Raw genomic sequence first — 14,296 nt, forward strand, 5'->3', positions numbered from 1 at the left:
GTCCACGTTACTATTTCTATAGACAGTGACTTTGCAATGAAACCCTAAGAACATTCTCCTCTTTACAACGCCAAGGCCCTCGGCCCTCCCCGCATGCTTCGGTACGACGAGCGGTGGCACTAGCGCTTGCGTTGGACATACGGGACCCACGTTGACCTATCTACGAGGCCGATGCTCACCTAGGGTTCGACGCTAGATGATGTGCGGTGGTTGCATGAGCCGAGATGCCATAGAAGGACCTCTCCACGACGGCAGGCACCCTACATCAATGGTGACGGTGTTCTGGTGAGCCGCCACAACAACAAGGCGGTAGGGTAGCGGGTGAGCAACGACAACTAACTAGTGACCTTACCGAGAAGCCGACTTGGCCGGAGATGACCCGAGTGAGGCTGGCCACGTGCGCATTGCGAGGCGAACGACAGACCGCAAAGGCACGACCGTGTCAGCGGCGAGAAGGCATCCCTAGAGCTGCGACTAGCGTGCACACAATGAAGAGGGAGCCAAGGTGAGCTTGTGGTGCAGAGGCATTGCGCACGAGGTGAAGTGGTGGAGGCTGGCCCCGACGTAGGCGGGGACAGGCCTTAACGACACGGCGATGGGCAAAGCTCCAAAATTGGAGCTCGGCGTGACACGAGTCAAGGCGGGGTGGGGTCGGCTAGAGAGGGGACGTGAAGGCAGAGACACAAGCATGAGCAATTGATGAGAGGTGCTCATTCTCTGGCTTCACTGTGATGCGACTAAGGCTAGACGAAAAACTCGAAGCTCGTTAGCTCGCTCGGCTCGTGGCTGGCTCGACTCGGCTTGGCTCGGCTCGTTATAATAACGAGCCGAGCCGAGCCAAGATTTTAGCTCGTTAGCTATAACGAGCCAAATCGAGCCAGCTCGCGAGCTAAACGAGCCAAGCTTCTAGGAAAAAAAGTATCAAAACTTATATTAGTTTTTGTATTACTTCATATCTTGCACTTTACAATTGACTGGTAACTGGTCTAGACCCTATAAATTGATTGGTAACTGGTCTAGATGCATTTCTTTTATATTATTATTATTTTCAAACTTTAGATAAATGCAAATATTATATTTTGTGTATTTTTTATACCTAGCTTGTGAGCTTAATGTGCCAGCTCGAGCTTTTAACGAGACGAGCCGAGCTGGCTTTCTGGCTCATTAGGATAATGAGCTGAGTCAAGCTAGCTCGTTATCTTAATGAGCCAAAACAAGCCGAGCCGAGCCGAGCCAGCTCGTTATCCAGCCTTAGATGCGACACAACGGCGGCGGAAAGTAGAAAGAGAAGAGAGAAAAAAGAGAGAGACGGCGAGGTAGGTGGGCTCGGCTTTTCCATGCCTTGGTGGGACGCGAGCGATGAGAACAGGAGACCCACACACCAGCGCTACTGACAATGCGCGCACACATCCAACCGACGTGGCCCGCGCACCGCAGTGCCATAAATGGCATGACGACGGCGGCTCGCCCACGTGCGCGCGGCAGAGGCGACACGCACAGGGCCGGCAACAGTGCAAAGGTGTAGCGGATCAGCACGGACACGATGACAATGCGACGGTAGTGTCGCGACACGAGTAGTGTCGATAGTGCGGACGCGACGGCAGCGCAGTGCGGCCACGACGGCACCCAAGATGGCAGCGTGAGGCAGAGCAGCAGGGCATGGGGCTAGCGGCTCGCTGCGGCTGGCCTCGGCCAAGTCTAGGCGGCTCAACCGGCCAAGCGCGGCGGCACGGTTGACCGCACGGGACGCGACCATGTGCATGGCGTGATAAGGCAGCGTGGTGACCGCGCACCCGACGCCAACCAACCCGAGACAGTGACATGTACGAATTTTAAAGCGTTCAACACGACTAAATTTTTGCTTTAGGACCTAAACCATCTTCACCATGCTCAAGATGGCACATGAGACTACCAAATCGAGCTATAACACTACCCCACTCCTTAACCCAATCTCTCACAATAAATTGCTAAACATAGCAATGTCTAATTGTTGGTACACTTGAAAATTCCTAAGTTTTTGAGCTGAATTAGATTTCCATTTGCGATTTCTAATCTAGTGAAAATATTAGCTAGCAATAGCATTTTTTGACCGCAAGTATTTCATTGTCATCTATAAAGTTTGTACTTCAAACTTTATTTAAGTACCACATACATGTTCTATAGCATTTTTGCTTAATAAAAATTAGTTTTAAACCCTAAGTGATATGACATGTCTATCGAATCAACTTTCGTTTCACATTCTAGTTGATCGTTTTGAGTTATAGAAATTGATCTACACACTTTATCACATGCATTAACACATAAACATGATGCTCATGACATATTTTCGTAAATGATTTACGGTGTAACACCGAGGGTGTTACATATACCTCTCGCTCTGGGAAGCTCTAGGAAAGACTCAGTTGCAAGAGGGAATTGAGGACTGCATGGTTCGACATTGGATGTCGAACGATGACACTTATTCAGCGAGTTCCGCTTATAGGTGATTGGTCCTTATTTGTTTTTGATAATTGAGTGACAACCTCGATGGACTAATATGTGTTTGAGTGAGATACCTATGTGGTACATCATGTGTGAGCAACCTTTGCCATGGAGGTGAAATGGCTTGGATATGTTGCAAAGCTCACACATGTAATGAAGGAGCTCATTGCATATGTGACATGACATGGAGTCATGTGATCAAGGTGGAGAAGATTAATACAAGACTTGGCTCGACGGGCCGGTTGCAAGTGTGAAGGGCAAGTTGAGTGATGACTTGGCGTCGATGGACCAAGGCAATGGTGAAGAGCGAGTGAAGTCAAGATCGATGAACCAACAAGGTCACGTGATGATATGAAGTGGATCATATCATTTGTGATATGGTTAGTGCATATGTTGCATCGATATCGGAGGAGATGGAATGGAATGTGTAAGGCAAAGGTTAACCTATAGGACATTTCATTTTACCGGTCATAGGTGTGTAGAGAAGTTCATGGCCGGGTTTAGGATAGATGGTCATACTATCAAGAGGGGCAAACTTCTTTATATATCGGTCATTTAGTGACACTCGAGTGATCTATCTTTGCATCATTGCTAGGATCGAGTGGTGTGGCAAGTTGAGTGGCTAACTCCTTTGGTAAAAATGTTTGTGAAAAGCTAAAACACTTGCACAAGTTGTTGTACACTTGGTGGTGTTGGTACTTTTATAAAGGAGAAGAAGTTGGTGAAGAAAAGGAGGCGAAAAGAGGTCATTGGAGGTGACCGGACGCTGGCCTCAGCAGGACCGGACTCTATCGGGCGTGTCCGGTCAGTTTGCGCTTGGTGGCATTGCCTCGATCGAGTGACCGGACGCTGAAAAAGAAAGTGACCGAACGCGCAGGGGGTGTGTCCGGTGAAGGTTGATGTACGCTGACATTATGGCGCGAGGAGTGGTAGTGACGTGTAACAAGCAGCGAAGGACCGGACTCAGATGCTGTGTCCGGTCGTGTTGGATCTGACGTGTCCGGTCGTGTTTTGCTAGCTCTGGACCCTCTCTGGAGTCAACCTAACTCGGTGGTGGCATAGCGTCAGGTGTCGGAGTAGCGCGTTCGGTCAGTGTCTCAGCAGCGCGGGCGAACGTGTGATCGGACGCGGCTTGGAGCGTTAGGTCGGGCCAACAGTGTGTCCGGTCGTTCTTTTGACCGTTGGCACGCATTGCCGGTCGTTGGGATCGGGCGGCTACGGTCAAACGCGGGCGCCACGTGGACGGCGATCTACGATCGGGCGCTGGGGTGGTGCGTCCGGTCTCCTCGAGTTTCGCCCAGTGAAGGGGGCAACGACGCTTTTGAGCTATGTTGTTATAAATAGAGGAGTGTCTCGGCCATGGCTGAGGTTGAACATCTAGGGTGACTTTGTGTCCATGCTTGAGAGTGCATGGGAGCCCTCCAACTCACTTGTGCTTGCTAGATTGCGAATCAAGAGCTAGTGAGTGATTTTAGTGCGATTGCATCGTGAGGTTGCATTGAGTGGCACTAGGTGATCGAGTTGCAAGTCAGTGGTGCTTATTACTCTGGGAGGTTGCCACCTCCTAGATGGATTGGTGGCTTGTGACTCCGTTGAAGCACGAGAGAAGATTGTGCGATGCTCCGGAGGAGAATTTATGAGGGGCATTGTGCTCACACTGCGGGGATCGCGATGAGCAACTCTAGTTGGGCGTGTTATTGAGCTACCCTCACTTTTGGAGTAGGTTCTTGCGGTGCCCGACGTGCGGGCATGGCGGGTTATGCTAATTAGCCGTCGAACCACCAAGTGAGCGGTCGATACAACGGGGACTAGCGTGTTGACAAGCACGTGTACCTTGGGATAAAATCATCGTGTCATCCTTGTCTTACCTTTGGTTTGCATCCTCGTTACACAAGCTTATATTTACTTTCATATACTTGTGCTTGTGTAGTTGCTTTTGCAATTAGTTTGCTTGTGTAGCTAGCTAGTTACCTTCTAGCTTGTGTAGCATAGAAGTACCTCCCTTGCGTGGCTAATTTGGTTTGAGTAACCTTGTTAGTCACATTGCTTAGTTTGTGTAGCTAAGTTTTTGCGCTCTCTAATTTGGCTTGTGTAGCTTTGTTACCGAGCATTGCTAGTGAGCTTAGAAGCTTTGTGCTTTTTGCTTACTAGTTGTGTAGGAGCTTTCCGGTTGTTTGAAGTACCAGTGCATAGGTTTATATGATCTTGCTCTAGAATTGATTAGGTAAGCTCTAGCTAACCCAGCACCTTTGTTGACTTATTAGGATCCTTTTAATATGCTTGTGAACTTAGACAGATGGGTGTAGTCTCGGCTAGACCGATAGTTTTAATTCCGCATTTATTTCGGTTAGCTGGCGCAATAAGATTTTAGAAAGGACTATTCACCCCTCTTTAGTCCGCCGTCTCGACCCTATAACGGGCCCGCATTTGGGTGCAACTTGATCCAATGACCTTAAACTGATCTAGAACTCATGGAGTCCATTGCGAATGAAGTTGTTCCTATGCCTTGCATTCAAACGCGTGGCATTCAAACGCCGTAATTGGGCAGCTGATAGGAAACACATTAGAATTGCCTTCTATGCGACCAATAATTGGAAACTAGTGAGCACATGTTCAATTTTTCCATTGTCTGCTTCTTCTTAGCCTAAGTTTGGTTCTGGTGTTGTGTGCTCTTAGCAAACTAACCGATGGCAAACATGAACCAAGGTTACTCCCTCTAGCATTGGTGGCGAACTCTAGGGAGCAACTGGATGGGGCCTCTCAGGAAGGATTTGACTCACTGTTTGCCTTGATCACTTGGTGCATCTGGAAAGAACGGAACACGAGATTGTTTAATCTTGAGGTCACCTCCGTCACAGATCTGATGGCTAGAATCAACTCCGTGGTTCAGCTTTGGATCCAAGCGAGAGAGATGAAGCTAGAGTCCGTGGTCCATACAGCTAGATGGAGTTAGGTTGTGTAGTGTTGGCCTTTTTTTTAAAAAAACAAAAAAAACGAATAGGAACTCTGTCTTCCAATTAAGAGAGAAAAGAGAGTTCAAAACACAGTACATGCTAATTTCAAAGCCCAAAGGGATCCAGCAACACATCCAAAACCCAAAGGGAAATGATCCGAGGGTAGAAAAAAATGAGCCTAAAGAACTTAGAGAAGAAGAACGGGAGCCACGACATAAAAAATCTAATGCTCGAATATAATGAAACACACTCTTTGATTGGTTGATGTCATCTTTGGCTGTCCGGGTCACCCGTAGAGCTGATTGGAAACTATATTTAAAAAAAATCCTTTAGCTTTGTTCCTTCCATATATCTAGATTGCCATGCCAATATGCTACTTCCTCTTTCTTAATATAAACTATATAGTTTTTAGCACCAATATTAACGTACGGCTTGGGGAAGAATGTGAGACCGAGGAAAAAAAAAGGAAAATCATGCCATCTTTTCTCTCCCAATCAGATTGCTTCCTAAATCTAAGGGATTGGTTGGGGCATGTGCTATGTACGGTGGAAAGGTTTCCAAGGCGTGGGTGCTGATACGTACCTATATTTTAGAATTTTCTTTAGAAATCTATATGGCTTATATTAAGGAACGGAGGGAGTATTGAATTGTTGGTGGTGCTTTTTGGGGAGTTAAATCCTAAACTTGTTGCGCCATGTGGGGTCTCGTTCTTTTTGTGGTCCTCAAACTTTCAAACTGCCTACGAAAGGTCCCTAAACTTGCTAATCAATTCATGTGAGGTCCCAATCATCATGTGTTAGCGTTAAGCTGTCTGCATGGCTGCTGACTGTGCACCTGACAAGTAGGGCCCACATACCAGTCCTTCCCCTCTCTCCCTCACCTTCCCCTGCACATGGCCTTGAAGAAGCGGGAGTAGGGCGTGGGCGCGCACGTTGCCGGGGACACATACACGCCACGATAGTAGTAGCCGCCGTGGAAGGCTCACTCATGCTCTTGCACGCCAGCGTGGGCGGCGGTGCAGCGCCGCGGCCGGAGCACTCAGTGCCCGAGCCATAGTCGGCGATGGCGCACGCGAAGGATCCCGAGTTGGTCGTGGTGGCGCAGGGCCTACGCGCCCAGATGCGGCCCGACCACGGCAGAAAACCAGATGTTGGAAGGAAGATACAGGCCTTGTTTAGTTCCTCTCTCTAAAGTTTATTCCCTATCCTATTAAATGTTTGGACACATGCGTGAAATATTAAATAGATTAAAAAATAACTAATTACACAATTTACGATTAATTTGTGAGACCAATCTTTTAAGTCTAATTAGTCCATGATTTGACAATGTGGCTTAATAAATTCATCTCACGGACTGACGGATTCTGTAATTTGTTTTTTTATTAGTCCGAACACTCCATGCAACACCCCCATATGACATCCGATGTGACACCTCAAAACTTTACGCCCTGAATTTAAACAAGCCATAGATGATATACTCATTACTAACTGAATAGTGAGACAGGCAGTTGATCTGCTGATGGCCATGCTGGCCCAGTCTCCCAAACAGATTGGCAGTTCCATGGTGACCGGTGATTAAGTGAACTCGGCTAATCAGGGCCGTTCGTGTGATCCGAGCTGTTGATATCCGACCCTGCAATCCTCGAAACATATATTCATTCAGATAGCAGCTGCTGTCTGCATAAGCACATGTATTTCAGCATAAGCATGACATGCTCTGTTCACGCATCATCTTTCCTGCAATAAGCAGTTTGCCCTCCCCGTCTTGTTGCAGATCGCGATATATATCAAAATGACAAATGGTGCCCCAGATGGGATCGTCATCGATAATTACCTAGGCAGGCAAGGCGCAGGCACAGTCACAGAGACAGTGCGTGCCCAGTTTCAGCTCGATGGCAGTCAGTTCGTGCTTATCTCCTGCAACTGCAACCCGGCGTCTTCGAGCGCTGGCTCCACCCAGCGCAGTACCGGACGCGCCTCTGCAAGGACGAGGTCGGCTGCACGAGACGCATCTGCTTTTTCGCGCACAAGCCCGAGGAGCTCCGCGCCGTCAACCCCTCCGCAGTCTCCGTTGGGATGCAGCCCACCGTGTCGTCGCCGCACTCCTCGCCGCCCAACGGCCTCCACATGGGGGGCGGCATGCTCAACCCGGCCTGGCCCTCCTCCCCGGCCAGCAGGCTCAAGAACGCGTTCGCCGGCCGGGAGCTGGACTTCGACCTCGAGCTGCTCGCGCTCGACCAGTACCAGCAGAAGCTCTTCGACCAGGACCGTGCCGGACTACACGGACCTGCTCGGCTCCGTCGACCGGCGATGCTGTCCTAGCTGCACGGGCTGTCGCTCAAGCAGGCCGGCGACATGCCGGCGTACAGCTCCATGGCGGACACGCATCTGCACATGCCGACGTCGCCCATGGTCGGCCCCAACACCGTGTTCGGGCTCGACCACTCCATGGCCAAAGCCATCATGAGCTCCCGCGCCTCGGCGTTCCCCAAGCGCAGCCAGAGCTTCATCCACCGCGCCGGCCACGCGCTCGCTCATGTCGCAGCAGGCCACCACGCGTCCGGCACCGACGCCATGGCCATAGCTCGCTACCCCGTGCCCTCAATGTACTGCGCCAGTGGGCCCCACCCGTCGGGTGCACAGTCAGCATCCGCAGTTTAACGCTAACAGACGGTGATTGGAACCTCACATAAACTGATTAGCAAGTTTAGGGACGACCTTTAACAGGGGAAAGTAAAATTTGCTCTTATGTGCATGAATCTCAGAGCGAATCTAACGGTGCACAGCAGCAGAGCACATGCCCTTGAGGGAAAAAAAAAACTGTCTTCCCTTTAATAGGCACTTTCAAAAGTTTGAGGACCCAGTTGACACATCGCAACAAGTTTAGGGGCCTGAATGTATTTGACTCTCTTAAGACAAACTAGGTGCTTGTTTCAAAATAAAAAAAAAGTATTCTTTGTGTTCTAAACAAACGGGCAAATGTGTAATTCATCTACTGGTACAGCACATATGAATCCAGATCAGTTACAAATGGGACCCACCTCATGCGCATTTCCCGTAGTCGAAGGGGAGCTTTGGCCATGCACATAGCGTGGCTAAGATGGACAAGACTTCCATGCTGTATACCACCACTGATGAAAAGGGTGTCGCTAGAGCAAGCTTGTACGTATAACTGGGAAACGCATCCAGCGAGTTTGCCGGACGTCACATGTTCTGCAAAGTGATCTTTGATCTGACATATATCCCCAGGTAACATTGCAACCTGCAACATTGCTCTTAGAACTCCACCTCTCCATTGTTGCAAGAAAGCAAGAAGAAACAACCATGGCGGCGCATGTCCTCGTCGTGCCCTGCCCCACCCAGGGACACATGAACCCCATGGTACAGTTCGCCAAGAGGCTAGCGTCCAAGGGCGTGGCCACCACGCTCGTCACCACCCGCTTCATCCAGAGGACTTCCGGCGTGGACGCGCACCCGGCGATGGTCGAGGCCATCTCCGACGGCCACGACGAGGGAGGGTTCGCGTCAGCCGCGGGCGTCGGCGAGTACCTGGAGAAGCAGGCGGTCACCGCGTCGGCGTCGCTGGCGTCGCTCATCGAGGCGCGCGCGTCGTCGACGGACGCCTTCACGTGCGTCGTGTACGACTCGTACGAGGACTGGGTGCCGCCCGTGGTGCGGCGGATGGGCCTGCCCGCCGTGCCTTTCTCCACGCAGTCGTGCGCGGTCAGCGCCGTGTACTACCACTTCAGCCAGGGGAGACTTGCCGTGCCGCCGCCGCCGCCGCCGCCACCGGCTGCGGACGGCGGCGACGGTGGTGCCGCTGCTGCCCAGAGCGAGGCGTTCCTGGGGCTGCCGGAGATGGAGAGGTCGGAGTTCCCGTCGTTCGTGTTCGACCATGGGCCGTATCCGATGATTGCCAAGCAAGCGCTGAAACAGTTCGCTCATGAGGGAAAGGATGATTGGGTGCTGTACAACTCGTTTGAAGATCTGGAAAGCGAGGTTAGTGTTAATCACGAATTGGAAGATTTTGTTTAATTAGTTCAATTCTTTGAAATGGACTAAGGATCTTGAATTCTTGACCACTCGTTCATGTGCCAAGGTTTTGGCTGGACTGACAAACTACATGAAGGCCCGAGCCATCGGTCCGTGCGTGCCGCTGTCCGCCGCTGAAACGGCCGGCGCCACTGGCCGCCGGATCACCTACGGCGCCAACCTGGTGAACCCGGAGGACGCTTGCATCAAGTGGCTAGACACCAAGCCTCACCGCTCCGTGGCCTACGTCTCCTTCGGCAGCTTCGCGTCCCTCGACGCCGCCCAGACGGAGGAGCTCGCCCGCGGCCTCCTCGCCGCCGGCAAGCCTTTCCTGTGGGTGGTGAGGGCCACCGACGAGCACCAGGTCCCACGCCACCTCCTGGACGAGGCGACGGCGTCGGGCGCCGCGATGGTCGTGCCCTGGTGCCCGCAGCTGGACGTGCTGGCTCACCCGGCCGTGGCCTGCTTCGTGACCCACTGTGGCTGGAACTCCACGCTGGAGGCGCTCAGCTTTGGCGTGCCCATGGTGGCGATGGCGCTGTGGACGGACCAGCCGACGAACGCTCGGAACGTCGAGCTCGCCTGGCGCGCCGGTGTGCGCGCGCGCCGCGACGCTGGCGCGGGAATGTTCCTGCGCAGGGAAGTCGAGCGGTGCGTCCGCGCCGTTATGGACGAGGGCGAGGAGGCGTCTGCCATGCGCAACGCGGCGGGGAAATGGAGGGACAAGGCTCGCGCGGTGGTGGCAGCCGGCGGCAGCTCTGACCGGAACCTGGACGAGTTCGTGCACTTTGTGCGCGCCGGCGCCATGGAGAAGTGCAAGGCGCTGGTTTGAAGGGAGGTGAGATTGCAGGGTCCGAGATGTGAGTCATGTGACGAGGCGATGCAAGGGATTGCATAATAATAATACAATTTATATACTTGGGTTGGTTTGGTTTATACGCTTCTTTTGCTTGAAGCTTCTACCATAATAATAATACAGTTTTTATTTTATTTAAAAAAGATACATTTTTTTTTATAGTTTTCCTACATCGTGCCTACGTGAAAATACAGTTTTTATGTGTACGTGGAGAGCTTGCAGAAAAGTATGGATTTATTGCTAGTTAAAGATGAAGAGCGAGATCTCTAAAGTACACATAATAAATAGAGAAACTATCAAAGAGTGAAATATATAGAGATCGATTAATTTTATTCAAAAACTCTCTATATGATGATTTAGAGAACGAGTTGAGGAAGGACTCTTAGAAATACTCTTAGACTTAATTTCATAGACAATACCTTGGCGACATTTATAGACGTGGATGCCCATCTCTGAAAATAAATATGGGTGCCTAGTGCCTTTAAAATTCAATTTTGTAGTAGCACGTATACCCCTCTCTATACCATTGGGTTGAGGTAGCTGACTTGTAGTATACCCCTTGTCCATACCATTGACAGTACCCTACTATTTTTTTATGAAGCAAACGTGCAAATGTTTTTAACATCCAATTTTATACTGTATAGCTAAATTCAAAATTTTCATAGTGTATATACATTTGAATACAGACCAGCTACATTGTCACTTTCACCTGAAAAGGTTCACACGTTTTCCAATCCCTTCCAAATCAAGCACGTGCTTTATAAAAAATCAAGCACATACCACTCTTGAATCACCAGAGTGACCATCGATATTCATATATACAAATTTATAATAACTAGATGAGTGCCCGTGCGTTGCAACGGGTGCAACATAAATTGAATGAGATGTTTGTTAGTTAGGTCAAAATCAAGAATATATCAATTCAATTTTTCACGGGTATTATACCATGATAATATCTAGAAACACATTCCTTATCGTAATGAATCTGAAATAAAAGCTAGGCTTGATGCTCTGTCTTGCTAAAACATGTATACTCGGACTTACAATATCCTAGCCTGCATGAGGCATGGCAATAATTTATTTTTGGGGAAAAAAGTATTTGTTGTCAACACGCAACGCGAAGGACGACGAACGAGATTTGGATCACGATCATGATCATTGCGTGGTGATATTCCAATAAATTCTTTTCTCTTCCCATAATTCTCTTTCCGTTTTATTCCATTTTATTTACTTGCCTTCTAGTGTCTCCATGCGGTGATTATTTGTCTGCCGGTGATTCCGTGAGTTTTATTCCATTTTATTTACTTGCCTTCCACCATGCGGTGATTATTTACCTGCCGGATATGGATCGCATGAGTATTTTGATCCTGCTAGGTAGATGTTGACAATACGTATATTTTAGTTATATATAGATATAGAGATATAGAGATACGCAAACCAGTAAGTTATCAGCACTCGTTAGGAGTGACTATACAACCCACGATGGATGGTGTTTGTAGCTGTTATTTGTGTTACTAGAGCCGTCCAAGGTCTCCTCTCTTTTCTATTTGTTTTTCTTGTGGCGATCGGCAGGTCCTTTTATTTTCTTTTCTCCTAGTTGTTTTTTTTTTCTAGTTTGTTTTCTTAAGATGAGTTTGAAAAAGTGGCCAGGCTTGTCTGGGGCTGCAGGATGCAAAGCTAAGTCGATTGTCGTTTTTTTTCTACCTTCTAATATATAGGTAGCGTGCCCGTGCATTTCTACGGGACAACTAAACTTTTGTAATAAAAACATATAGGATCGTACGATAAAATAATAATGCTGTAAAATTAAATACCGACATTAAAATGACATTTAATCCAAAAAAGCGAAGTTCATGAAATGCCCGTACGCTGCAACGGAAACAAAATAATGGCACGGCAATTTTAATTTGGACACGTGTTGTATTGTTACCAAAGAAAAAAAACTTGCTGCCTGGCTATCTTCCATAAAGGAGTCGGTCTAACAACCATGCCACACAGGAAACTACGCGGTGCAGAGACTGATGACCTAAACGCGGACCGAGCGGCGGTCAGTTGAGGTCGTCGGGCGCACAGGCCGACACTCTATCCACGACGACAAACTGGGCACGCACAGTGTACGCTCGATTGCCCTTGAGCGTTTGATCTCAAGGCCAGGTTCATCCAGCATCGAATTCGCCATGTGGACAAGCGCCTCCATTGACTTTCTTTTCTTCCATCCTTTTAGCTCTTTCTTGCTTTTTGCATCAACTCAGGCTATCAAACAGAGGTTTCGAAGTTCAAACCACTACAAGCAGTGGAACTAAAGAAAAAAGTGTTAAATTATTTCTGTGTTGTATGAAAGTTCGAACACCGAGACCACGTATGCACAGTTATTGCAAATTAGTAGATACAAAGCAATACCACATCAAAGATTGACCCGTCTCATTACTTTCCATCCATCTCTTAGAGAGGTGCTCTTGAAATCTTCAATGCTCATCCGGGTTACAATTGAGCGAGAGCCAGGATGCATCACACATTCTGGCAAAAGGTGCTCTTGAAATCTCCAATGATCATCCCGGTACAGACGAGTGAGAGCCAGGACAGGCTGCAAATGGCGATGGGCCTTTTCAGAGCATGGACAACTATGTGTGAGTTCAGCACAAACTTAATGATAGGCTTGCCAGAGTCAATATCGCCTAGTTTTTTTTTATCACATGCATGTACAGAGTACGGTTGATATTAACAAGGCTAACCATACTCTCAGGTTTCACCTGGATTGTATCACAACCAATAATTGAAGATAAGCTTCAGCATACCATTTGGCAGAAACAAAATTGACGTCATCATTGAAATAAGTAAATTATCATATCATTCTCACAGCAATGTCTAAATATCTATATTAATTTGAAGAAATATAAAAATATATGTCTACATCAGTTAATCGTTTACTCTTGAATTCAAACTATTCATTATGTAAAGAACCTATGTCAAACCTTGCGCAAATAACTAACAGGGAAAATAACAGAGTCACCACATTTACTAATGGTCAGCATAGTCTGACAATTTTGCAATGGCACTCGGCAGTTGAATACCATATTTTTCAAGAATTTAGCAAGCAGAATGGCATAATGTTCCAAATTATATGTGGTAGAGTGAGATTATACACCTGAATCATAGCAATGGTAAGCGGATCTGTTAAACAGAAAATTTAGAGGGCTATATACAGTCGACATTGACATCCAATTGCACATACAGTGACCTGTATATTATCATTTGAGGAAAGAAGAAGAAGAAAAAGGCATAGCATACTTGAGGTGGAGGGGACGTTGGTGCAGGGGCCATGCAAAGGAGATGGCCGGACGCTAGGTCGATGCTCGGCGGCAGGTATGTGAGGGCGAGGTGACCTGGAGGAGGCAGGGCGGTTGTGTCGCACTGCCGCTGCTCCAGGGGCGGCGCGAGGGAGATGGTGGAACGCTGGTTCGGTGCTCCGCGGCGGCCGCGTGAGGGCGAGGTGATCTGGAGGAGGCAAGCCGACGGCGGGGTCGCACCGCCGCTGGTGCAGGGGCGCGCAAGGGAGATGGCCTTACACTGGGTGGGTGATCTACGGTGGCGGCGTGAGGGCGAGGCGAGTTGGAGGAGGGGTCGACGTCGCAGGCCCAGGCGGCGATGGCGAGGAGGCTGGGGATTTGAGGGAGAGAGCCGGTCACGCCAGGCCGGATCAAGCACGGTATCGATGGGTCCTTGCTGCCGTTGGGCCAATGAATCGCGAGGAGGAGGAGATCGCGAGGAGGTGGAGGCGGCGGTGTCGCACGAGGCGGAGGAGGCTGAGGAGGAGGAGACCGTGAGAGGGATTGTTGTTTCCTTTTTCATGTGCTGGCGAATCGCGGTGGAAGCGGGCGGGATGGCGATTTCCTTTATTACCGTGCGGGTCGTAGGTGGAGTTCGACGAGGTGAGGCGAAATTTTATCACATCAAAATAGTGTTTTATCTTTAGT

The 14,296-nt window shown here is 49.1% G+C and overlaps 1 protein-coding gene and 1 pseudogene across 1 annotated transcript; both read left to right on the top strand.

Moving 5' to 3' along the window:
• Positions 1-6,497: 6,497 nt before the first annotated feature.
• Positions 6,498-8,018, top strand: LOC136452468 (zinc finger CCCH domain-containing protein 33-like; annotated as a pseudogene).
• Positions 8,019-8,758: 740 nt separating this feature from the next.
• Positions 8,759-10,318, top strand: LOC136474068 (indole-3-acetate beta-glucosyltransferase-like). The gene is made up of 2 exons (XM_066471686.1): positions 8,759-9,433; positions 9,534-10,318. Exons 1-2 carry the CDS (start codon positions 8,759-8,761, stop codon positions 10,296-10,298), a joined length of 1,440 nt encoding a protein of 479 aa, XP_066327783.1. The 3' UTR covers positions 10,299-10,318.
• Positions 10,319-14,296: the final 3,978 nt, after the last annotated feature.

This window comes from Miscanthus floridulus, chromosome 1 (assembly GCF_019320115.1).
Source record: "Miscanthus floridulus cultivar M001 chromosome 1, ASM1932011v1, whole genome shotgun sequence".
Lineage (NCBI taxonomy): Eukaryota > Viridiplantae > Streptophyta > Magnoliopsida > Poales > Poaceae > Miscanthus > Miscanthus floridulus.